Genomic DNA, 26,558 nt, shown 5'->3' on the forward strand with positions numbered 1-26,558 from the left:
GCCCGGGTGGGCAGGGCGGAAAGGAGACCCTCTATTTCACCGCGCTGGGCTCTCGGAGCCCGTGGGCAGCGCGGCCTACGAGTCTTGGCTCTGCACCTGCCGAGGCCCAGAGCCAGTGCCTAAAAAAGAATAGCGGAGGAACCGGCCCGCGCGGCCAGCTGGAGCGCTGGATACTCGCGCGGGGGGAGACCGGGGCGCCCGCGGTCGTCCTCACCCACGCCGGTCTGCGCGTGCTGCTACCTCCAAGACCTGGGGCGTCCTGGCCAGATCTGGGTGCCAGCTCCCCGCCACCCCTCCCCAACCCTGTTCCGGGGGCGTGGCTTGGCGTGGGGGCGGGTTTAAGTCGCCGCGGGTGTCTGACCGATCTGACAGGTCTCCAAATTCCTCCCCGCCGCCGGGTGCCTGCTGCGCGCTTCAGAGCGCCAGGGTGGCACGCGGCGCGTCTCTGGATCCGGTGGCGTCTCAGCCGACTTCCCCGCGGCCTCGGGCCTCCCTCCTCGTCCAAACCTTAAACTCGCCGCACCCGCCACGCTTCGGTTCTTAGCCTCGGGGATCCGCACCGGTGGCTTCTCTGCGTCCTCGGAGCTGTTGGGTTCCGAGCCCTCCCCACTTTCTCCTGCCCCCACCTCTCGCTCCTCCCAGCTCCGGGCCAAATGGACTCCGAAGAACGAAGTGAAGGAAATGGGAACGGCGGGCTCCGACCCCTCGGAAGCACAGCTGGAAGGGCTGACCTCGTCTTCTAGCCTCGACTGGGACCCTGCTGCCTTCCCCGAGGGATGCGACGGGCCAGAGCCAGCGCCGCGCTGTCAGTCCTCGCGCAGGAAGAGGAGACAGCCAGAGAGGAGCCGAGGAGGGAGCCTCAGCACACCCCCTTCTCCAAATTAACTGTTTGGTGACTTGTTAGCCCTGAGGCTATCACCTCTCCACCTCTTCCGCGGGGCACCCCGCCACCTCCCCGTCCCCCACGCCGCCCCCTTCTTTGCTCCCGCCCCCAGCTCCGCCCAGGCTCCCCATCCCGGCGCAATGGAGTTCTCCGAAGGGCTCTGCTCCTGCCACAGCGGCTAACTTCGCACCCGCCGCCGCCGCCGGTCACCGTGGGCCAGCCCTCCCGCGGCCGCCGAGTCGTGGGTGTCCCGAGCCCAGTGCCGCAGCCAGGACCCGCCCGGCGCGCAGCAGAAAGGAGCACGGCGCCAGGGTGCCTCTTGGAGAGCAAAGGCTGCGCCAAGACGCTGAGCCCAGGAGCGGCCGAGAAGCCTGAGCCCGGGAAGGAGGCTGCGTGGCTCCGAGCGCCGCGGCTTCTGCGGACACCGAGCCACCGCTGCCGCGCGCCCCAGCTGCGCCGCTTGGCGGGAGGGCGGCGCGCAAGGACGCAGGGGTCTGCGGCGATCTTCCAGACGCCCTTTGCCCCGGGGCGCACTATGACCTGACGCGCGGGGCCTCCTGTCCAGGGCTCGCGCGACCGGGCGGCCGGGGATACCGGGGGCTCGCCACCAAGCTCCGGTCGGGCCGCCGTGGGGTCTTCGGGACCCTTCCCCTCCACCGTCGCCTCGGCCCGGCTCCGCGCCTCCCCGCCTGCGGCCCGGCGCCATGGAGCTCTCCGATGTGCGCTGCCTGAGCGGCAGCGAGGAACTCTACACCATCCACCCGACGCCCCCGGCCGGCGACGGCGGGAGCGGCTCCCGGCCGCAGCGGCTGCTGTGGCAGACGGCGGTGAGGCACATCACCGAGCAGCGCTTCATTCACGGGCACCGGAGCAGCGGCGGCGGCAGCGGGAGTAGGGGCTCCGGCAAAGCCTCGGACGCTGCAGGCGGCGGCCCCAACCACCACGCGGCGCAGCTGTCCGGGGACTCGGCGCTGCCCCTCTACTCGCTGGGCCCCGGGGAGAGAGCGCACAGCTCCGGTGGCACCAAAGTCTTCCCGGAACGCAGCGGGAGCGGCAGCGGCAGCGGGGGCGGGGGCGATCTGGGCTTCCTGCACCTGGACTGCGCCCCGAGCAACTCGGATTTCTTCCTCAATGGGGGCTATAGCTACCGAGGGGTCATTTTCCCCACTCTGCGCAATTCCTTCAAGTCCAGGGATCTGGAGCGCCTCTACCAGCGCTATTTCCTGGGCCAGAGGCGCAAATCCGAGGTGGTGATGAACGTGCTGGACGTGCTGACCAAACTCACCCTCTTGGTCCTCCACCTGAGCCTGGCCTCGGCCCCCATGGACCCGCTCAAGGGCATTCTCCTGGGCTTCTTCACTGGCATCGAGGTGGTGATCTGCGCGCTCGTGGTGGTCAGGAAGGACACCACCTCGCACACGTACCTGCAGTACAGCGGCGTGGTCACTTGGGTGGCCATGACCACCCAGATCTTGGCAGCAGGCCTCGGCTACGGGCTTCTGGGTGATGGCATCGGCTACGTCCTCTTCACGCTGTTCGCCACCTACAGCATGCTGCCGCTGCCGCTCACTTGGGCCATCCTGGCCGGCCTGGGCACCTCGCTGCTGCAGGTGGTCGTGCAGGTGGCCATTCCCCGGCTGGCGGTCATCTCCATCAACCAGGTAACTCCTGCCTGCCTTGCGCTTCCCCCTGCCTCTCCTGGGTTATTTGGAAGCAGCTTTCCGGGAAGGCTGGCTTGCCTTGCTCGCTTTGAGGCCCCTCCCCCAGCCTGGCACGGAGCCTCGCACTTGGGAGGTCCAGGGTGCTGGTGGGATGGGATTTCGCTCATCTTAGAGGAGTTGGAGGTAAATGACCTCTAAAGTTTCTTCCAGCCCTGCCCTTCTCCTGTGCTTCTGTGAGTAACTCTTCTCTGACATCAGCTAAGAAACAGCCTTCTTCCTGCTCTGCAAATGTCCCTCGGGGTCTGTAGTCTAGGGAGCAGGAGACCCAAGGGGGAGGAAAAACACCCCTGTTTAGAAGGTGACCCATCCCTTAACAGCTGTCCTCGCAAGAGTCTCCAGAGGGTGTTGTAAGAGACTCTGGGATTCAGATTTGGGTTTCTGCATATTTCTGCCACAAACCCTCAATTCTTAAAGGAAGCAGCATTTGTTGGACACTGATTGCTGGTGGGGACCTTTATGTGTCCTATAATCCAGTCCTTCAGACAGTCCCCTGATAACGTATTTTACTTGGGAATTCTTTATTGCCTTGGAGATCTCACATGATCTCTTCTCTTTTATTATGGCATCCAAACCCAGTGCTTTGCATAGATCAGCCTCATTTGGGGCCGGTAGGGTGGGTGGGGGAGTGTCTTCGGCAAAGATAGCAAGTTTTGTTCAATTGATAAAGGGCATGTTGCTCTAGGTGGTCTGAAATACTCAGGCGGACCGGACTCTGTCTCTTTTCTTCCTTTCTTCCTGTCTTTCTCGTTAAATATGGATGTGTTTCTGGGAACAGAGCTTCCCATTGTCTGTGAAGGAGAAGGTAGATAGTGACTTTATTGTTTAAGTCCATTAAAATCAATAGATAATTAGTAGTCTGGCACTTTCTTTGCTGCGTGTCTGGTAGGTAGCAAGAGACTGAATTTGAGAAGCAAGAGCTTCTCCGTAAAAATGAGGGCAACATGTCAGCTGAAGTGTTTCCAAATAGAAGGCCGACAGGTTCTTGGACACGCACCTGCTTTGTATGCGTGTTCCTGTTGCAGGTTCAACCTCTATGTCACTTTGCTCAATTGGAAGCTTAAAAACTCCTCTTCCTTCTGGCTGGCTTCAAATATACCATCGAATAACCAGGTACAACACCTCCAAAACTTGCTCATGCTTTCTGGAGTGCTACCACCGATAGAGTGCGTTACTCATCAGTGACCTTCTGGGGCTTCTAGTTGATTTGGGATTCTCTGTCTTCTCTGATGGCTCTGTATCCATTTGCTCAGGTTACTTATTTGGTCGGCTGCTTTTTCAGTGTTTTTTGAAGTCTCCCTGGGTAAAGCAAAGAGTATATAAAGTACTTGGCTGTGATCATCCAGCACGAAATGGGGAGATGAGAGCCTCTGTGAGTAAGGGCCGACCAGCTGAACTTGTCCTTAGTAAAGACAATAATGAACGTCTTCTCGAAATCACCACCAGCCTTTAGCATTCACATGTGATAAAGGCTCTCCTGTATCATAGGTATTCGCTCATTTGCAGAAAATCCCATTGATCGTAACCCCCGGCTTTCCATGCAGTAGCCTTCCTTAGTACTCCTTGCGAAAAGACTCCCATCAAGTAAGTTTGGAATAGTATTTAGAATAACACATCCCAAGTGGCAAATGATGAATATTTTCAAAGTTCTAAGTATAGAGACATTTTGCTTGCCAAATGAATCCAGAAAGTAAATTTTGGCTTCATATTTGTTTTATGTTCTACTCAACTACTAGCAGATGGAAGAAGATTAAAAATAACCCCCAAATGTCTTCCCACTCCCATCCCATGGTAAAACAGTGCTTCGCTTGAAAGCCAAGGTCCCGGTACATGCAAACCAAGCTCATTCGACTTTATGTTTGGGTAGGAGTGGTGGATGGATGAGTTTCCCAAGCGGAGTCCTCTTTTACCAGATTTGGAGGGAACAGCCCGAGCGCTCTCCTCTCCTTGTAGGTGCTGAAAAGACCTTTGTGGCTTTGGCTGCAAAATGTTTTCCTTTGGCGCCCTCTAGAGGCCTAAGCTTCTTTCCTGGGTCTTGCAGGCCGGTAAGGTAGAGAAATCATCGCTTTAAAAAAAAAAAAAAATCTGATTTTTCGATAGGTACTGTTTAGGTTTCCCAGATGGGGAATATACGAGTCGTGCTTAAAACCGGCCAACATCGTATAGCAATTAGAATAACATCTTAACTCCTTACATGGTCACTTGGTCCCCTTACAAGGTGGTTGCTCCTTCCCTCTCTAATTATATTTCCTTTTCTTCTCCTCCTCAGGCTCCAAACGCACAGTACCTTTTGTGTCTTTCAGGGATCCTGAGCTCCTTCCCACTTCTCAGCCTTAGTGACAGCTGCCTAGAATAATTTTTCCCAGGTTTTCACATGGCTGAACTGTTCACGTGATTCTGGACTCGGTTCACGTGGTATTCCCTAGTGTGTTACTTATTTTGTTTTCTCCTGAGCACGTTCACCGTCTGAAATTATCTTCTTTGCTTATATTTACGGTGTTTCTTCCCCCAACCCCAAAGGAATGTAAACACCACCTAAGAGCACAGACACCTATGTGTTTACTCATTTATCCTCAGCACCTAGAAAAATGCCAAGCACATAGTAGGCACTCAGCACAGACACTGGATGAACAAGACGGTCCATTGTAAAGGCAATACTATAAACTATCCAAGCCCCCTGATGTTGTGCTGGTGAAAGCTTTCTACGTGCACAAACACGTGGAAGTTATATGTGTATAAGGTGGTCGTTTCCACATAAACCCCTTTGGAGGAATCAAACCACAATGAGAAGCTTTCAGATTTGTACACTATTTTACACGTAGCTAACATAACTACACGTAACTTACAGACGTCATCACATCTAATGATGGCAGACAGACGTATCCTTCGTTTTCATTTCAGAGAAGAAATAACACATCTTTAAGAACTTTCAAGAGACATCCCAAAGATGATGAGTTTAACACGTGGCAAGAGCACGATTCAGATCTGGCTCTAAAGTCGAAACCCTCTGAGGGGGATTCCTTCCAAACACACGTTTCAAACTGACTCCAGACTGAGGCGTACCTGTGTCGCTACGCAAGAGGGCAATTCCCCTTATAGCACCAATGAACAGTTACTGAAGAAAGCCAGAAGGAAATCAGGAGGGGAAAATAACTGAATCTCTGAGCACAGGCTCTTTGCAGCTGGCCCATCATCTGGCTCCGCTGCATACAAACTTGTCAACTGAAGGCCACACACCCTGGGATAGCTTCTTTCTCCACATTAATCTTGATTCCCGTTAGAGGATGGCTCACATTTAACTTAGCATTTTCAAGAAGCGAGAAGCTACATGAGAGTGTAAAGTCAACACACCTCGGCAACTGTTTCACTTACCGAATGTGCCATTTTCAAAAGTAACAAATGAGTCAATGGTTGCCTTCCCTTAATCCAAGCTATGAGAATGTGTTTCTGTTCTTTTCCTCCGGATGGAAAGTACATCTGTGGCTCGACAGGGGAACCACCAAGCTGCAAATCTCTGCAGAAATTCTATGTGAAGAGACAGGGTCTTGTGTTCTTCTAGATCATCCTGTGCTTTCCACTGTGGATACAGGATGGAATCTGAAAAGGGCCACTCTGGGGGGAGGGGGGGGGTCTTTGCCATCAGCACAGAGGTCGTTTGTGTTTTCTCCATTCAGTGAACTGTTAGACTGGAGTCACGGACTTCCCACCCAAACGGAAAGGTTATTGTCCGTGGCAGACATGATCACCCGTATACGTTCTAGGTCTCAAGCGACATTAGAAATACGAAGGAACGTTCAGAAGGTTCAAAGCTCAGTTCAAAGGGTTCCTTGTCCATCCACCCTGACGGAGCTCAGTTATAGGTTAACACGGGGGCTGCGATTATTCCTTCCTCAGGATGCCTCATCCACCTCAAGTTCATGGCTTCACGTATGTGAATCAGGTCACTGCCAATAGTGTCTTTGTCCAGATACGACACGGTTTTTGTTCCCATCTTAAACAAATGGTTCGTCCTGCTTGTTCACTTTATTCATCTAACCATCTGTTACAAAATAATACAATCTGTATAAATAAAACACTAATAATAAGGTTATCCTTGCTAGGTGCTTCTGTGGGGTGAGTACATTTCTAAGGACTGTTGCCGTAATGTGCATTTTACTCTATTTTAATTGCTGGTGATGATAATATGAGCTAGCTAACATTTGAAACTCCTCTTGTTCTCATTCTTCAGCTCATTAGCGATAAAATGGTGAAGATCATTTAGTTATTGGAAAACAGAGAGACAGCAATATTTAACCAGAACGACTGCTGCATCATGTTTCCTCTTGGGGATTCTGAAATGTTAAAGCTAGTGTCTAATTAGTCTTCTGTACCTCCTGGCAAGGTAGATAAGCCGAAGTGTCAGAGAAAAGGTGATTCCTCCAAGATAAGTCTCGGAGCCAAAGCAGCCAGGTTAGTGAGTGCTCAAGGTCATGCCCTGAGATCTGAATTTCTGGGCTGCATTTTCTTTCCTGTCTCACACAGATCCCATCACACAGTAGAAGCCGGAGCCAGAAAAGTACTAATTAAATCGTGATTGTTCAACTTGACTAATAACCAGAGCCTCTGGCTTCCATCTGGCCTTTAAAAAACCCTTTGGGAGGAAATGCAGTGTTTGTACTGGGTAAGTTGGTGGCTGATGGTGTGAGCAGGTAGGGGTCAGGTGACAAGCAGGCTTTGTGTGTGCTTTACAATGCACTTCTGATGATTTGAAGGATTGAGTGCAGGGTAAACGTCAAGTCAGTATAATGGAATTACCGATATCTCTCCCCCCTTTTGTAAAATTTACCCGTACGTGTATATTCTGTGCTCTTTGTCTAACTCTGCTAACTCAAATCAAATCAAGGGAACTGTACGACTACTTAACGTACAGCAAATGGCGTTGCAATTTAAATCCTCCTAATTTGGTACCCAGTACCGAGGAGAGCGCTCACTTCAAAACACACAAAGTGCCCATTAAATTATCTATTTAATGCACCTTGCTAGTTATAGTGTGCATTTTTTAAAACCCCAGATACCTCCATTTCTGTACATTTTCCTTAAGCAAATTCATATAGGCTTAAAAAAATAATTACAGTGTCCCGGCGTGTCTGAGAAAATGTCTTTCAGAAACAAATTTGACTGTCACCATTCCCAGGAGGTTCCTCTTGCCAGGAAATGGAAATATTACTCTTTCTTTCTTGTTAAAAATGTCCAGAGACCATCCAGCCTTTATGGTTTCCTCCCTCCCTTCCTTCCTTCCTTCCTTCCTTCCTTCTTTCCTTCCTTCCTTCCTCCTTCCATCCTTCCTAGCTTCCTCCCTTCCTCCCTCCCTCCCTTCCTTCCTCCCTCCCTTCCTCCCTTCCATCTTTCCTTCCTTCCTTCCTTCCTAGCTTCCTCCCTCCCTTCCTCCCTTCCATCCTTCCTTCCTTCCTTCCTTCCTTCCTTCCTTCCTAGCTTCCTCCCTTCCTTCCTTCCTCCCTCCCTCCCCCCTTCCTTCCCTTCCTGTCTCTCTCCCTCCCTCCCTCCCTTCCTCTCTCCCTCCCTCCCTCCCTCACTCCTTCCCTCAATCCTGCCCTTCTGTTTTTTTGTTTTTTGTAGGGTTTTTTGGGAGGTTTTGTGTGTGATGGAAACATAGGCTTTACAAAGGATATTTTTAATGGCTGCTGGAATGACCTGTGAAATCCCTTCATCCCTGGCCTGGACCCCACCCTCTTGGCTCTTGAGTTGCTAATAGGCTTGGTGCCTGTGTTTTTAGGGAGAGTTGTAAAAACGATCGTAAAGCGTGTGCTTTGCAAGATTGAATTAGGAATTTGTTTTCCTTCCTATCTGGTAATGTCACCTGACTGGTATCAGTGGGTCAGGGCGTAATTAGATCAAAACTGGGAAGTCTGGGAGGACGTTCCTTCTGGAGGAGCTATTGCAATGTCATATGCTAAGTAGGACAAATGCATTAGTCATATTTACACCTTGATGATTGATGGCGCCATACGAGCTCATCAGAAAGAAGTGAAACCAAGCATAAAAAGGAAAGATTAAAAAAAAAAAAAGCATAGCCCATATTCAGTGCCGCTGGTAACGTGTAATCATGCTGACGTGACATTTCACTGCTGTCTAAATATTTCTGGGGAGGCCAATTTATTCACTTCACAAGCGGATCTCTCTTAGCTGATCCTACATGTGTTTGTTTTCGGAGCATGGGAGGTACCCACGACACTCCTTTCAAAGCTTTCCTCTTACCCGCAAATCGGCCCAGTGTTAATTCTTCAAGAAACCAGCAGGGCCGCGTCTTCTGTTGGACAGCGTATCCGTTCACCTGGTGAATTGCTTTTGAAGCGTGTCCTGGGCTTTCTCTGGGCTGGACATCAAGGTAACGGAACCTGAAGGTTGGCAGGTTGCGGTGGTGGAGAGGTTTGAACCTTAGATAGCAGGAGGATGGCTTCTGTAGATCATTTCTTCCCTGGCATTTCTCGGGGCCCGAGGGCAGGGACGCTGCCTGGCCCAGCTGGCACAGCAGAGACGCAGAAGCCAGGACCGTCTGCCCTGCGCGTCCCCGGGATGCGTAATTGATTTACACACTCAAGTCATATCATGTGTGTTTTGTGTATGAAGGACTGTTTTAAGAAGGTAGGTCACTTAAGTAGCACTTAGAAGCCAGCTTTTCTCACTGCAATATGTTACAGTCAGCCCCGCAGGGTAGAGGAAGCATAAGGTAGATTAATTAACCACTGAGGGGCCAGACATTTCGAGGGAGGCCGGGGAGGCCCCACAGCCCCGGTAGGAAGAAAAACGACGCTACCAGTAAATGCAAGTTCGACCGGTGAACTGGGGTTATAACTCAGTGTGGTCCTTGTTCCTTTGATATCGGTGATCGATATTTGGATTTCATTAATCTGGATCGTGTGTTTTAATACGCGCGGTATCTTACACATTCCTTAGCTACTGGGGTTTTCTCTCCTTTCCATCCTGTTTCCTGCCTTATCTGCCAGCATGTCCTTGAAACCCAAAATTCTCCTAAAGCAGGAAATGATAACATTCTACATAGTGAGGACATGAGCTCGATGTGAAATTAAATCCCAGTAATGTGGGTTCGGGGGGGAGTAAATTTTTAAAGCTGCCGTCTCTATGTAGAGTGCATACCAGCATAAAATTTCCGCATAAAAAAAAGAACTGTAACCACTTCATTGTGTAGCCAGCTTTCCAGTTGACTGGAGTAAATCATTCCAGAATGTTCTTTCACTTTTTCCTTTTTGTGATTCCATGGTGAATACCCATGATTGCTTATAAAATGAAGGCTACCAAGGATTAGGAAGTGCGTAATCGAAATATATGTATCTCTTTAACTCTGAACACGGGAAGAAGAAGAAACGCAGCATGAAAACTTCAACAGAACAAGACCAAGAAAAAAAGGAAGAACCCTCGGAAGCCTAGGGATACAGGGATGTGGAAGAGATAGGGTGGGCGCTCTCAGATATTTAGGGTGCTGCCATGGTGAAGAGAGGTTATTTTATGTGTCTCCTCTGGGACAGAATAAGGACCCATCGATGGTCTGTGTAGTGTGAGAGATTTGGTTCATCTAAAGGCGAGATTCTGTAACAGACCTGCCCAGATGCTTTGTGAAGTAATGAGCTCCCTGTCGTGGGGATTCTTCAAGGGAAAGTTGTACAGCAATCCATCAGGGATGGCCTGTGGTAGATTCCATACCACGAGTCTTCCTTACAGTCAGTTGAAAGCCATTGGTTTTCATCTCCAAGCTGTCATGACCTCTTCACAGGCAAGAAAAAGGAAAGGGCAAAAGGCAGAAGGCTAAGATGGGCAATGGGCATTTGCCAGCTGAACGGGCTGCCCTTCGAGGAGCTCCTCTGGGCTCCGTGCCCAATGACATCTGCTTACATTGTGGGGACCCGAATCCTGACACATAGCCACTCCGTCAGCCAGAGAGGACAGCAAAAATATATTAGATTTGACCACATCTCAAAAACTCAGCATTGCATAGGAGGAAGGGGAGAATGAGGATTGAATAGGTAAATAGTTCAACAGTCTAAGAGGAGAGAAGAGAAGGCCAATGAGAAACCAGAAAACACATCAGAAGTTCTCCCCTTCTGAAGTGATTTGGGCTGAAAGCCCCAAGCTGAGATTTTGCTAGGCAGGTGTTTTAGAAAGTTGAGGCAGGTAACACGAGGAAAAAGCAAAGTGATCATTTAAGTCAAAAAAGAAAGAGGAAAGGAGAACAGGGTGGGGGAAGCAATGCACTGTAGACATTCTATTAAGCGTTGTCCGTTTGTGAAAATTGTAAATGGGTCAGGGCCAGCCATACAAAGGAGAGTCCCAACACGGGGCTCACCTGCTCACTCACTTCCTTCCTGGTTCTTCAGCACCTTGGCTCTGAATCCACACACCGAGACCTTGTTCGGGTTTTCCTTGTGACACACCCCAAATCTCTTCTACGGCCTGACTTCTGGTCTCCAGTGAATGTTCACCTTCTGGCTTGATACAGGGATAGCTGTGGACAAGACACACTCCCATGTTCAGACCTCATTTCTGGCATTCCACACCAGCAGGGCTGGTCTCCCTCACTCGTAAGGGGAAGGCATTGCACACAACTGGTTGACTTCGCGAAGCACGGTGAACAGGTAATTGCTTAGACTGCCCTTAGTTCCCCTTGGCCTAAAACCTCTCACAGAAAGGCCAGTTTACCCCCTAATGCATCAGTTTATCTATAGGCTGCCTCACAGCAAAATCAAGCCTGATTTTAGATATGGGAACCCCATGCAATTAACTAAAACAGTCCTCATGAAGTCCCCAAAAGGTTATGAGTTAAGTCTTCCATTTTCGGAATTATCCCACTTGGTTCCTTTTTCAACTAGTTCATGAAACTAAGTCAGAATCAAGAACAGAAAGCTTGTTTCCTTTTAAGTTCAAAGTCAGACTCCCCTCATCACTTGGGTGAGCTTTTCCTACCTTGCCTGTTGGTGGTGGGCAGCTCATGTGAGAATGGGTTCATGGCCTAAACAGTGTCCAATGGACAGAGCCCCTCCCCTTCCCTACTGAAGAGACAGATACAGCCCTTGCCTTTTCCCAAGTGAGTAACGGCATCATAAGCAGCCGTTGGGGCCCTGCCCACGTCATTTCAGCCAGAGACGAACTCTGAGCTATGTCATTGGGCAGTTAGAGGTATTTTTGAAACCATGTAAATGCATTTCCTTAAAAACCTAGAAACCACAAATTCTCATCCTGTGTTTGCCATGATGGTTTTCTGGTGACTTTGGCCAAACGGCCTTGGCTTCTTCGGCCACAAGTATCTTTATACCCAAGAGAGTTTTGTGAGTAGTGGCAAGAAATACAGGATCATGAAGGGTTCCCAGTGCCCCAGACCAAATTAGACACTCCTCCTCTGCTGACTGCATCGCCCTTCCCTTGCCCACCTGCCCTGCCACACAGTGCTGCTGTTGGTCCCCAGGTGTCTTGCCAGCTGGGCTGTGAGCTTCATGGAGGCAGGGGTTGTACCTGAGTCATGGTTGTAGCTCTGTGACATAGTCTAGTGCTGCTTTTCTCTTCCTTCTCAGATGCTTTGGTTCACTTCTTTAACGTTGGGCTTCCTTAAATTGCCAGGCCACGTGTTTCATTACCTCACTCCACACACGATCCCCTCCCCAACCCTGGCCAGTCATTCCCTCCATCCATTACTGACCATGGATTGATGTGCTGCTTACTCCTAAATCTGGATCTCTAGCCCAGCTTTCTTGGCTAAGTTTAAGACCAGGCCATCTATTTAAGGGTCTTACAGGCAGTGGTCTGCTGGGCACCTCTATTTAAGGGTCTTACAGGCAGCTCAACATCAGCCAATCAAAAGTTGACTCCCTCCCACCCAACATCCACGTGAAATCCTGATGGTTTTTTCTTCCATTACTGGGATCTGCCCGTAGCTCTCCGTCCTCCTCCTCCTTACTGTTCCAGGAAGCCCCCACGATTACTCAACCCAGTGATTTCCCAGTGCTTCTCCAAGCCACCCCCATCCACCACGGAGTAGGCTTCTCACAAAATGCGAGCGTTCTCACCATTCGTGCCCACGGGGGAGTTCCACGGGTGAACCCATCGCCAGTTTCCTGGCGCTGGCTTACTCGTGCATCTGCATCCTGGGGCAGCTCTTCTGTCTTCTTGGCCCTTCCTTGTCTGCCAGTATTCACCCAGGGGTCACCAGCTCCAGGAAACCTCCCCCGTGCCCCTCCTCCGAGACACGTGCCAGCTTCAGAACCAAGGGCATTTTATCTGTTCGGAGAATCAATCACGTTTGCGTGTTTGATTTGGGGGACTGGAGCTCAGAGGAGGTGTTTAAGGGAGGAGGGGTAAGCAGATGCTCTATGTTTGATGAAAAGATAAATGGTCTTTCAAGTACGACTCTTTCAGTGGGAAGTACAGGTGTCGAGGGTTGCTATGAGCCAGGCGTTCACGTATCACGGGAGGGCCCTGGAGTTGTGAGCCCAGTGCAGGATGAGGGCTCAAACCGCCTGGGACTGATGGCCATTGGTAATTTTATAATACCAATAAGGGTCTTAACCTTTCTTCACCTCACTTTCTTTAGCTGTAAAACGAGAATAACAACAGCCCGGAAGGTTGCTGAAGACATGAAGTACCCCTGGAGTATTTGGAGTATTTAGGTTGGGGCGGGTGCACAACCTTGCACAGCACGTTTTATTCTCTCTGGTAACTTAATTTTCAGAACTGACTACCTTTTTCATGAAGCCCTCGGCCCTGAGGAGTCCTTTCCCAAGCTTGACCTTTCTAAACACCTGTGTGCAGTAGACCTATGCTTGCAGACTTTAACATGCGTGAAGATCACCTGGAGGTCTTGGTACAGCCTTTGGATTTGGGAAGGGGGTCCCAACATTCCGCATCCCTCGTCAGGGCCCAGATGCTACATGCTGCCAGTCGGTACATCCAGTCGGGGGAGAAAGGCTTTAGCATTTGGCAACTGGGTGGCTCAGCCAGTTGGGTGTCTCATTCTTGGTTTCAGCTCAGGTCACGATCCCAGGGTCATGGGATTGAGCCCTGTGTGGGGCTCCGTGCTGAGCATGGAGACGGCTTGAGATAGTCTCTCTCTTTCTCTCTCTCCGCCCCCTCCCCCTGCTCATGTGTGCATTCTCTCTCTCTTTCTCTCTCAAATAAAAAAAAAATGAATAGTGATAAAAAGAATTCAGTACAGACCCCACCTTCTCTGCAGTGGTTGCCCAGACACTCCACTGGTGGAGCCCACTGACCCCGGGGCTCTCCTCATTCCCCTTACGTCCCTCCATCATTTACAAGTTCATACTTCTCTTTAGTCCTTCATACATCGAATGTTTATGGAGTGCCACTGCGTGCGGGGCACAAGCAGTAGAGATACTGTGGTAAGGACAAAAATCCACGATCCTCCTAGTACATGGATTCTCATCTAGAGCGAGAGACAGCCATCCATCAAATAATGACCTAAATCCATGAATAATTTCAAACGGAATTAAGTACTTTTAAGCCAGGTGACATGGTTCAACACCAGGCTCTGTTGAAGCTACTAAGGCATCCTGGGGACAAAGTTGATTCATTTTTGAGAGAGAGAGCTGGCGGGGGGGGGGGGGGAGGAGGGGGCAGGGAGAGAGGGAAACACAGAATCCAAAGCAGACTCCGGGCTCCAAGCTTGTCAGCACGGCGCCCAACGTGGGGCTCAAACTCCCAAACTGCAAGATCATGACCTGAGCCAAAGTCAGACGCTTAACCGACTGAGCCACCCAGGCGCCCCTGGAAATTATTCTTAATTAAGACCTGAAGGAGGAATAGAAGTTGGCAGGTGAACCTGGAATTATGGTGTCTTTATTTGTTTCTACTGCTAAAACGTGCTCTTTGAGGACAGGCTCTGTCCTTTTGTATGTCCCTGGATGAGACATTGGCACACCGCGAGGGAGTGTCGCAGCAGAGACTTGCTGAATAAATGACTGAACAGTCCTCTTAGCAGGAGCATTGCTGCTTCCCTTCTCATAGCTGAGAATGCGGAGCTCGGAGTATTACATCATTTCCCCTTGGTCATACCGCTAATGAGGGATTCTAAGCCACATCTGTCTCATTTCAAAACTACCCCTGGATTTGATGGCCATTGAAGGCCACTTTATCTCAATTAACGCAGCTAGTTTCAGAGGCAGTGAGTTAAAAGTAATAAAGAAGAGGAAAAATGAGATTTGTATTCCAAATGGTAGCAATGCTTATAGCAATGTGAGAGCTTTGTGGCGCCAGGGGAATACACGTTGTATTGAAAATAGCATCCTAACAGACGTCAAAAGACTGACCTCCGATTTTATACCCAGCGTGGTTCAGCTTTGTACGGACCAATCCACCTGCCTTGGCCTCGAATTCCTCACAGCTCTAAAATTCCGTCGGCACGGAATGATTTTTGAGGCTCCGCCCAGCTGTACAATTTTTATTCCCCTGAGTTACAGTGAATGAGAATCTGGGGATATGTATCTGCTTTCCTGGTTTATCTGGCTCCCAAGATCAGATAAAGCAATTGACATAGCATAGCTTGCTGAGGCCTCTGACCTCTGAGAAGGAAGAAAAATAGGATGAATAACGATTTAGCAAATACAGAGAGAATTACTTATTAGGTGGTGTTTAATATTTAATTTCTGCTGGTGGTTTAATTGCGTTGACACCATGAGTTGTAAAATCGTCACGTTGGTGACTCGATTTGTTTCAAAGGGAATAGCGGCTGGGCTCTTTAATTGACAGGCAATTGTTCCTTGTGAATATTTAATTAGTGACTTTGTGGTGCTTGTCAGAATCGCCTATCTGGCTTTTTCAAAATGTGCATGTCCGCTGTGATCAACAAGCCATTTTATATCCGAACTACCCAGAAGCAACTGAACCGGGCACTTAGCTGGCTGAAGATCCGTAACTGGGAGGCTGGCTTTTGTGGTTCCGTCTTCTTTGTCTGCAGACCCCAGGGAACCGACACTGGGGCCTGGAGGAACTCACTTAATCTTGCTGTACGTTGGTCCCTTCGTCTGTAACAAGGAGAGAATGCGGTGCCTGTGCCGTTTATCGATACGAGTGGAGCTGAAGAAGGTGAAGGTTGTGAATGGAGAAGTGGCGGTCACCAAGCACGGGGCGGGAGTAGTGTTACTTCTGTAACTCAGATGGGTCTGCTTGCTGTGGCCGCAGGTAGCAGGCTTTCTCACTCTGGGGTTGGTGCGGAGCTCTGCCCCTTGATTGCCTGCAGGGTGAGTGAAATGGAAGTGAAATGGCCCTGAAACTCCCAGCGACAATGACCCCTGCACACTGGGAGCAGAAACTGCACCCAGGGTGAGAGGATGCCCACTAACGTTCTGGCTACCCACTGCCGCTCCCGTTTTCCTTTCACGAACGAGAACCCAGTCATTCGGAGTCACCCTTTTGCCATGTGTTCGGAACATTCTTGGGAGGAAGAGAAACATTTCTTGCGCTTCTCCCTACAGATACACCATGTACCCTACAGCCGCTACATCTCCCTACAGATAACCACACTCAAGTGTTCCCTTACGGAAAGTGCTTCCTAATTTTATGGAAGGGGGAAACAGATGCTCATTTGACATCCTGCAAAAAAACCACTTTGGGTCAGGATAATTTGAATGTGAAAAAGGCCAAGAAGATCATTTTAAGGTCTAGTTAGTAAACTTTATTTTGTTTCACGCGCACAGGCAGAATTTAAGCTGCGAACGTATTTCAGTACTAAACAACCACTAAATGACAGCGAAATGAATCGATGGACAGTAAAATGAGAAGGAAAACTCACAGTAAGTACCCACTTCCCCCAACAAGTGGGATAAACGAACGATTTCAGCAGAGCCAGAATCCCATTTACGTACTAGACTAAGCGATAAAACACGAAAGTGAAGAAAGAGGCACTGTGCTGTTGGAGAGTGGAGGGAGGTCCGCTCTGTCTGTCTCCTCACTACATTGCCATTCTTCTGCTGCCCCACGGGCCAAGGCACCACCAAGCTTCAGCCCAGCACCATCTGAGAACCGCTCCTTTAGAAGACCCCTTCCAGGCCTCCGAGTTTTGAGAACTTAACTTACATGTTCCAAAAGGCAGTACTGGACAGCAGCACACATTTGGATTTGGCAAAGCCCTGGTGGCATCTGTGTTAATATGGTTTCACACACACGTCCTGTCCACTCCTAATGGTATTCCTGTTCTAGTAGTTGGCTTGTAACCTCACTTCAAAATGCAGAAACTGAGGATCAGAGATTCATTTGGCTTCTGTCACTCAGGATGTGTGTGGCCAGGTGAGGATTCAGCCTCAAGTTGGTTTGGCTCCAGCCATACGTGGGCTCCTGCTGGCTCCCACTGCCACCACCCCCCCCACCCCCCGCACACGCCAGGCTTCCATTTAAGTAAATGTATATTCACATTTACTAGAGCGTGTTTCTTTCATTCAACTGTCTAGCGTGCTGAACTTGAGGACTGCAATTTCAAATAAGATCCCTTTCCTGTCCTCAAGTCGTTTATATTTCCGGAGCAAGAAGGCAAGAAAGAAGCGTTGATGCGTTGACACCTGGTTGCTTCCTGGATGGCCTCTACAGACAGCTGCAGTGGGTTTCATACCTTGAAACTATAAAGATTTGAGATACGGCGCACTTCCTTACCTGGCCTTCTGTGCATGTGCCCAAAGTAGAACATGTAGGGAGGAAACCGAGACAGAGGAACTTGAAGTTTTGATGACTTCACAGTTCACCATCTGTCTTCAAGACCGGATTAGTGGCTACACCAGAAGGAAAAGCAGAGGATCATTATATAATTTATTAAAATATGCAGACCAAGCCCTTTGGGCCCAAATCCCTTCTAGCAAAATAAAAAGCTTCTTGAAAGTAATCTAGACCTAGTTGCCCGTGTGATTCTGAGTTACACTATACTGTTTTGTATGCTTTAAAAAGATAAGCCATTTGAGGACATTGCCTGTCTACCTGAGGTAGGTTTCTGCGTACAGCCGTGATTTACTTTTATTTTATTTTATTTTATTTAAAAATTTTTACATGTTTATTTTTGAGGGGGAAAGAGAGCGTGTGCGCATGAGTGGTGGAGGGGCAGAGAGGGGGACAGGGGATCCCGAGCAGGCTCTGCACTAACAGCAGACAGCTGGATGCAGGGCTCAAACTCACCAACTGTGAGATCGTGACCTGAGCCGAAGTTGGTTAAGGACCGACTGAGCCACTCAGGCGTCCCTACAGCCGTGTTTCAGAGACTGCTGGGTGGCTGGTGGTACCCATTGTCCTTTCTTCTTTGTGTGTAGAGCACATGCTCACAGACATCCCTCCTTTGTATCTGAGGCTAGCCGGTAAAATAGAGGTACTCGCTACTGGAGGCTTTCCGAGAGCTTTGAAAAAACGCCTGATTCATCTGGGAGGGCTGCCTTTCCTTGCCCACCCCATCTCCTTTGACCACCTTACTGCCTGGTGAGCAGATATAATGGCACCTCCACCCACTGCTTGGACCATGAGCAGCCCTTAAGGATGGAAACCACAGAGCAGGATGGCGAGCCACAAAGAAATCAGAATCCTAGTACACACTGCCAGGGCTCGGGTCACTATACGAGCCCCAGACTGCTCATCCCCAGGAATTTTTTTATGTGACATAAAATAGACTTTGAATGCATTTAACCCTCTGTTGTCTTACTTCTGAATTACAGCATCCGAATAAAACCGGGCTGCAAAATATATTCATGGCGTATTAGCCAATAAACTAACATTGTCTACTCTTTGAGATAACATTGCAACTCTTGTACTTGACAATCTGATTGTCTAAGACAAAGAGACCCATTTTCATTTTGTGATTTTTTTTTTTTTTTTTTTTTTTGCTCCATAGTTGAGATTTGGGTAACAGAAAGACCCAGATCAGATGTTGTATCACCTGATACATAATTTATAGCACCAGAATAAATGCCAGGCAATAATTATGGCTGGAGAAGATGTGAGGGACTATTTCTCAAGGGAAGAAACTGACGTTCTCCTATTTATAGCTCTTTGAAATTGCACCAGGCCTTGCAAGATTGAAACGTCATCCCTGGAGGTGCCCAGCAGCGGCCAGCTGCCCATTGTCGGGGGTTTGGGGCAAAGGGGATGGGGTTGAACTGAATTATTTTTGAGATCCCCCCTTATGACTGTGTCTCGATGTTATAAATAATTGGTTAGATGTAGAGTAAATTGGACTCTAAAAAGGAGAGGAGTCCCAGAAACCTCCTGAATCTCGGAAAAGAGTGCTGGAAATTTACATCCGGCAGCTCCCGTGTCCTTGCCCTCCTCATGGATCTCCCCCACCCGCCTCAGTGAAGCCAGGGGCCTGTCATCCATCCTTGAAGCTGCCTGAGCCAGAAAGCCCCAAAGGCACCCCCGTCCCTTCTCCCTCTGTCAGCCCCTACTGCCAGTCTGTTGCAAGTTCCTGACAAGTGTGCCTCCTGAATACCCTCAAGCCCACTCACTCTTTTTTTTTAACGTTTATTTACTTTTGAGAGACAGAGCATGAGCAGGAGAGGGGCAGAGAGGGAGGAGACACAGAAAGTGAAGCAGACTCCAGGCTTTGAACTGTCGGCACAGAGCCCGACACGGGGCTTGAACCCATGAACCTGAACCGAAGTTGGAAGCTTCACCAACTGAGCCACCCAGCTCCCCCCCCCCCACTTTTATCTCTGCTCCTCCTGCTTTAGTGCAGGAGACACTCTTCCTCATCTGAATCGTAGCAGTCTCACTGTATCCACTTTCAGCCTTTTCCAGTCTACTGTCCACGGTGTCACCCGGATGGAGGTTTTCTCATAATGGTGGCTTAGAATCCTTCAGTAAATGTCGGTAACTTCCTCTTGCTCTTAAAACAAAGGCAGAACTCCCTCCTGGGACCCACCTTTAGATCTGCCATTCTTCTTCTCCCCGACCTCCCTCAAGTCACATGACCTTCATTCAATTCTTCTAAAGACCCCTGTCTTTTCCTGCCTCTGAGCTCTCTGAATTTCTGTTCCTCCTTTGCCAGAGGCGCTCTTCCCTCATTCTCAGCTCTGGGAACCTTTCTCAGGGAAGCTTCCTCTGCCCTCTCTTAGGTTACCACTTAACTACATTTTCAGATTCCTTCCTACTTTTCTTAGAAAACACATACGTGTGTGTGTGTGGTGAGAGTATTTGTTCTGTGTCTGTCTTTCCTACCAGCTAGTAACTGTGAAAAATGGGAATGAGTCAGGTTTGCTTGTTCACCGGAATATTCTCAGCATCCCATGTTTGATATATATGCACTTAAGAATGAATGGATGAATGGGAATGGCTGGGGCTGGTGTGTCCAGGGCCTGTTGGTTCTTCTGGCTTCTCTAGAGGATGTCTAACAAAAGACGTCAATAGTCCGGGAAGGTGAGATAACACTGGTTTGGATCAGGGTTCAGGTTAGTGCTTCCGGTGGGCTTCTGGCCCATGTCTCTGTGGCTCAACTCCTGGATAAGGCTAAAACTTGCAGATAAAATATTTTCAGTACTAGCAGCTGAACAGAAATCCTACCGGGCAAAGATGGCCTACTGAACCTGCCAAATTGTTACTCAAGTGATCATACACAGAATCATTATGCCAGAATGATGCTTTTCTTTTAATAGTCTGTGTTCTGGTAAAAATACTTGTGGCTTCCACAGTCTTTAAATAGACGGTATCATTAAAGAGACAAACAACAATTTTACGGCATGTAATTCTTCTTATCCTCTTGCTTGTTTCTTGTAATGGATCTTGTTAAAACCGAGTTACAAAATAGGTATACAGGACCTTATGAAGAGGAAGTTGATAGTAATATTGGATTAGATAGATAGATAGATGATAGATAGATGATAGTAGATAGATAGATAGATGATAGATAGAGAGATAGATAGATAGATAGATAGATAGATAGATAGATACATGATAGACTACTGAGGAGGGTTTTTGAGTCACACTGTTGTTCATTTGTCTTCTCAATTTTGGGAATGGGCCTGGGAAGAGTAAAGAATAAGGAAAGAACACAGGAAAGTAAGATATGGATTAACCTATTGAATCTATAAATTTCATACCACATTTTTATCCCAATTCTGCTTGACTACTCCAACGATGGAAGGCTTTCTCCCATCCCAAGTAGCTCTTTGCCTTATGTTAACAACCCTATTTGTAGAAAAGAATGTTTGTTGTGGACACGATCTAAGCAGCTGCCATAACTGTGTGTTGCAGAAGGTCAGTGCTGCCTAAGATAGCACACATTACCGTTTCCATTAATATCGACGTTACCGTTGTCTTCATCGTCCCCACCATTCCCCTTCCTTTCCCCTTTCATCATCCCCACAAGTGTCCCTGATGTTTCCAGAGTATTTTGAGCCAGAAGGCAAGTTAATTCTGACTGAGGAAGACTTCACCATGGAGGTGGCAGGTGAACTTGAAATTCAGGGGTAGGATCTGGAGATTCCCACAAAATGGTGTCGTGATGAACTTAGACCTTTACTGGGCGAAGATGAGGTGCCTACGTTCATGCCCTTTGCTGGATCTTTTAATTTTTTTTAATGTTTTTTTTTTTTTTTTTTTTTTTTTTTTTTTTGAGACAGAAAGAGACAGAGCATGAGCAGGGAGGGGCGGGGAAAGAGGGAGATCCTAAATCCAAAGCAGGCTCCAGGCTTCGAGCCATCAGCACAGAGCCGGACGCGGGGCTCGAACTCACAGACTGTGAGATCATGACCTGAGCTGGAGTCGGACGCTCAACCGACTGAGCCACCCAGGCGCCCCAACCCTTTGCTGGATCTTAGTCTTCAGGGAATATATACACTGCCGTGTATTTCCTCTCAAATGAGAGAAAGTGTTTTGGTCCAGCGAATGAGAACACACATTCCAGAGCCCAAGTGCTTGGATTTGGATTCTGACACCACCACTCATTGGCTTCTGAGCTGGCAAGTTACTCAACCTCCATAAACCTCAGTTCCTTCATCTGTAAAATGGGTCTATACATCTCATAAGGAAGGTGTGAGCTTTCACAGAGCTGATTCGGGTAAAGTCTTGGAACGGCGCGTAGCCTCTAAGTATCCCCTGTGAATTCTGCAGGAGGCAGGGCAAACTGTGAGGGCGGAGACCCTGATTCTGCGATTTACTGCCATGTCTCTAGCCACTAGAACACTGCCTAGCACATAACTGGTGCTCTGTAAGTAATTATGAATGAGGAAACGACCACTCGGGAAAGTAGCGTGGCCAAACCGAAATAGTTGGCTGTGGGGGCACCGGGTGGCTCAGTTGGTTAAGTGTCGACTTTGGCTCAGGTCGTGACCTTGTGTTTGTGGGTTCGAGCCCCGCGCTGGGCTCTGTGCTGACAGCTCAGAGCCTGGAGCCTGCTTTGGATTCTGCGTTGTGCTCTCTCTCTGGCCACCCCTGCTTGCACTCTGTCTGTATCTCTGTCTCTGTCTCTCAAAAACAAATAAACATTAATTTGACCTGGGCACTAGGCTCAGGTCAAAGCACGAGCAAATGGCTTGATTAATAAAGTGCATGCCTTTGATATATTTCGCTGATGTTTCCAAATCCTTTGAAAGCTAGAAGAATACATTTAATATGAACATCACTTCTCTAAGAGGGTGTATTTCACCAAAAGATAAAGGCAGACGAAGAACTACCTCTCTTTCTTTGAGTATATTCTTTGACCTTTAAAAAATAATAATAGCTAGAGGAGGCAATATTGGAACTAGGTTGAGTCACTATTTTGATTAAATATTGAGGGAAAACGTGTGTTTCAAAGCCCACCCCTCTCCCTTGAACCAACCCTTAGTCCGAATTATCCGCTCAGAGCACTCATACCAAAGAAAATACTTGGCATTTATATCTTAACGTTTTCTGATACTTAACGCATACCAGATGGTATAATAACTTGGATATAGAGGGCAAATTTGAGGAAGCCCAGGCCTGAAAGATTTCTCAATATCCAGACACTGGGCAGGCTACCATCCTGGGCTGTTCCTCTCTTAGTTCATTTCCTAGGGGGATTTTTTTTTTTTTTTTCTCTTACATGGGATACTTCCCTTTTGCCATTTCTAAAACTCTGATGGGCAAAGGGAATTAACCAGTAACAGGCTGTGACGGTGCTGGGGCTCCAGGCGCCTGCCCTGCGTGGGCAGTGGGGTCAGACCCACCTGGTGGGCACAGATGAGAACAGGGACCCCTGGTGGCCGCCCCCACAGACGCCAGGATTGGGGGTGGCTCTTGGGTGCAACCAGCACCTGCTGCTTCCTAGATCAGAAAGAGCGGTTATGCAAACATATTTGGGTTTTTTTTTTTTTTTTACTTTTTACTGTAGTTCAATTAAAAAGCCAAGACAATTATCCAAAGAAGGATTCCGGAGGGGAGCAAGGATTCCAATCTGAATGCCTCCAGTCATCCAGCTCGGATTTCTCCCTAGTTTGCCTTTAAAATCACTGGCATTCCAAGTTGGAAGGGATGTTCAAGGCCACCAAATTCCCCTTCTAATCAAAGCAGGTGTCTTTTATCCAGTATTGTGGATGGGGGCAAGAGAGCAACTCTTGGGGGTAAGGAAATTTTAGGAGGAGTGCAGGAGGCAGCCTGCATGGGGTTTTGTATTCTGCCAGTTCCAGCAGATCAACAGCTTTTTTTTGGGGGGGGGGGTATCCCCTAGAGCTTCTCTGAGCATATGCTCCTGGCCGTACCACTGGCTGTTCCTTCTGCCTGGAGTGTTCTTTACCCAGAGAGCCCCATGATCCACTCGTCTCCTCTTCCACGTTTTGGAAGGAAAGCCACCTTCTCGGTCCCAGCGTCTATCCTGGAGTTCTCATTAGTAACCTCTCTATCTCACCACATCCCGCACACACACACCCCCTCCCCCGGAACCTTGCTTCCCCTGTTACAGTGCTCTATTTTTTTGTTTTGTTTTTTTTTAGTGTTTATTTGGTTTTGAAAGCGACAGAGACAGAGCGTGAGGAGGGGAGGGGCAGAGACAGGGAGACACAGAATCCGAAGCAGGCTCCAGGCTCTGAGCTGTCAGCGCAGAGACCGATGCGGGGCTTGAACCCATGAACCGTGAGATTATGACCTGACGCTTAACTAACTGAGCCACCCAGCCAGGCACCCCCCTGCTCTGTTTTTTCAAGTTTTATTTATTTATTTTGAGGGAAAGAGAGAGAAAAAGAGAGAGCACGACCAGGGGGAGGGGTAGAAAGAAAGGGAGAGAGAGATCCCAAGCAGGGCGTAGGGCTCGAACTCACAAACTCCTAGAGATCATGATCTGAGCCGAAATCAAGAGTTGGACGCTTAACCGACGGAGCCACCCAAGTGCCCCACGGAGCTCTGTTTTTTTTAAAAATCACTTTTTACCTTTTCCCACCCCAAATAATTTACTTAGTTTTCTTGTTTATCTCTGTCAGCAAAAAGGCGGGCACATGGGTAGAAATTGTGTCCGTTTTTCGGAAATGAATCCCTGGGGTCCAGAACCGTTCCTGGCATGTACTAGGCACTCGGGAAATATTTGTGGGATGAGGAACGAAAGAATGGATGTCCATCAAAAACTGTCTTGCTCTCTGCTCTCGGGGACACAGGATTCTCATCTAGGTGTTCGTATTATAAGCAGAATCTTGAGAAAAGAGGCCAGACACTAGCAAACTGGGACCTGCATTTCAGGGACAGCCCCAGCTCCCTGGCTGAGTGCATAGAAAGTTTTCCACGTCTCTGAGCCTCGGGCTTCTCACCTGAGAAGTGGGTGTCTTGTCCCGTACTGACACGTGAAGGAATGACGTCTTGTTTATAAAGCACCAGGCAACGTGCTTGCTTCCACAGCACGTATACTAAAGCACCAGGCAACTAGGAGAGATTTAATTTAACTTAATTAACAGTTCATTCATTAATTGAACTTAAATGGAATGAATTTAATTTATCCTGGCAAAAGCTGGATAAAGCCGTAGATTATGAGTTTTCAGGGATCAAATAGCCAAAATTACAGAGAAGACAACGGGCATACCTGAAATGAGTTTTTTTTTATGTTTATTTATGTTTGAGAGAGAGCGGGGGGCAGAGACAGAGGGAGAGAGAGGGTCCAAAGCAGGCTCTGCGCTGACAAGAGAGAACCCGATGCGGGGTTCACACTCGTGAACCGTGAGATGGTGACCTGAGCTGAAATCAGACACTTAACTGACCGAGCCCCCCCAGGCTGCCCTGAAATGAGTTTTTAAAGTCTTTATAACATTGGGTAGCTTATATTTTACTCATCGTCCTTTATTTTTACCTTTTACCTTTTGCCTTTATCAAGACAATTGCTATAAATGTGTTTGATGATGGAATATATACTCAACATCATTCCTTTGGATACCTGTACGATTTGCTTACCTTTTTGGGGTCTCCACTCAAATACAGCCTATCAGAGGTACCCTCCTGACCTCATATAAAAGAAAGGGCCATTCTTTTCTCATCTTTATCACCTTTAATTCTCTCCATAGCATATTTTTTTTTTACCAATGCACAGGACATACAGTAATTCTGTATGTCTTTATTGTCTGTGTCCCCGTAGGGTGAGGAAGAGGTTTAGTCTATTTTGTTTTTTGACGTAGACCCAGAGCCTGTTCAGATATATACTGTGAATCGAAGTGACTTCTCTTCATTCGGCAACTGGCCGGGAATATAGCTTGAAGATTTATACAATTGTCCTCTGCCTAACCCAGCAGTGTGTGCCATGGGTAGGGCCACCCTATGTCGCAGCGTACCCAGGACACTCCAGATATACTCCTGTCTCCTTTCACCTCCAAAGCGGCCCAGTTTGCAAACTAAATGACACCGACACAACAGCTACGAAGTCGAAAAGGTTTAGGCATGACAGATAATCCCTCATTAGAGGAACATATGGTCTGGATGAGAAGGGAAAAAAATTTACAATTGATAGTTAACAGCTAACGTGTATTGAATTCTCGTCCTCTGTCGAGGGTTCTATGTAATTACTTCTCTCCGCCACAACAACCTATGAAGTACGTTCAGTTCTCATCCCCATTCAACACGAGTAGCCTGAGGCTTCGAGAGGTTAAGTAAACGTCTCATCTTCCCACCACGAGTAAAACGCAGAGCGTGGATACAAATCCCAGAAGCGGACAGACCTGGGCACCTGCTAGGTAAGCCTGCTAGGCTTACCTAGCAGGTGCCACTGAGGGGCTTTTTCACACGGAACCTCCTTTTATTCGGTGACAATCTTGGAAGGTTAATTGTCTCAATGTCTTAAAGTGGTAAAACCAGCTTAGCTGTGTGCAGTGGCAGAATCAGCATTCAAAGTTAGAATAAGCACGTTTGTGAAAAAAATTCCAAACAGCCTGGTGTTAGGTATTAGTCACCATGGGCTGAAGACATTTTCTGTTCCTGGCTTCCATTATATTTTTACTTCCTAATGTGTCACAAGGTATGTAGCTCAGCCTTCTAGACCAAAACACATTGTGCTTACTCATAACCTCCCTGTATTAAATTTTGGAAGAATGTTTTATTTGATTCAGACATTAAGTGAGTGTACCCGTTTAAAAAGCAAGAATAAATGAAACCCTTTTCCTTTTATTCGTGTGTATCCCCTCCTGCAGATGTCGACCAGTGTTTGTCCCTAAGGAGACAGTCATTTTTCAGCCACTCTGTGGTCTGTACTCATCAGACAAAAGGATTCCTCGAGGCTTCTTTGTCCCCCAACTGTGTAAAATAGTACAGTTGAGAAACTTTGTGAAGTTATTCCGTGTAAATTCGCCTTCCTTAAAGCATTGGGATCCTGGGGCGCCTGGGTGGCTCAGTCGGTTAGGCGTCTGACTTCAGCTCAGGTCATGATCTCGCAGTTCATGAGTTCAAGCCCCGCATCAGGCTCTGCGCTGACAGCCCGGAGCCTGGAGCCTGCTTCGGATTCTGGGTCTCCCTCTCTCCCTGCCCCTCCCCTGCTCATGCTCTGCCTCTCT

At 48.4% G+C, this 26,558-nt stretch overlaps 1 protein-coding gene across 3 annotated transcripts in view; it reads left to right on the forward strand.

Annotated features, from left to right (window-relative positions):
• Nucleotides 1-392: 392 nt before the first annotated feature.
• The window catches only part of ADCY8 (adenylate cyclase 8), a 224,807-nt gene continuing 198,641 nt past the window's right edge, over nucleotides 393-26,558 (forward strand). For all 3 annotated transcript variants that reach the window (XM_045453661.1, XM_045453662.1, XM_045453663.1), the window contains exon 1: nucleotides 393-2,544. In XM_045453661.1, coding sequence (XP_045309617.1) covers nucleotides 1,588-2,544 — 957 coding nt within the window. In that variant the 5' untranslated portion in view covers nucleotides 393-1,587. The remainder of the gene's footprint in view (nucleotides 2,545-26,558) is intronic.

This window comes from Leopardus geoffroyi, chromosome C3 (assembly GCF_018350155.1).
Source record: "Leopardus geoffroyi isolate Oge1 chromosome C3, O.geoffroyi_Oge1_pat1.0, whole genome shotgun sequence".
In the NCBI taxonomy this organism is placed as follows: Eukaryota; Metazoa; Chordata; class Mammalia; order Carnivora; family Felidae; genus Leopardus; species Leopardus geoffroyi.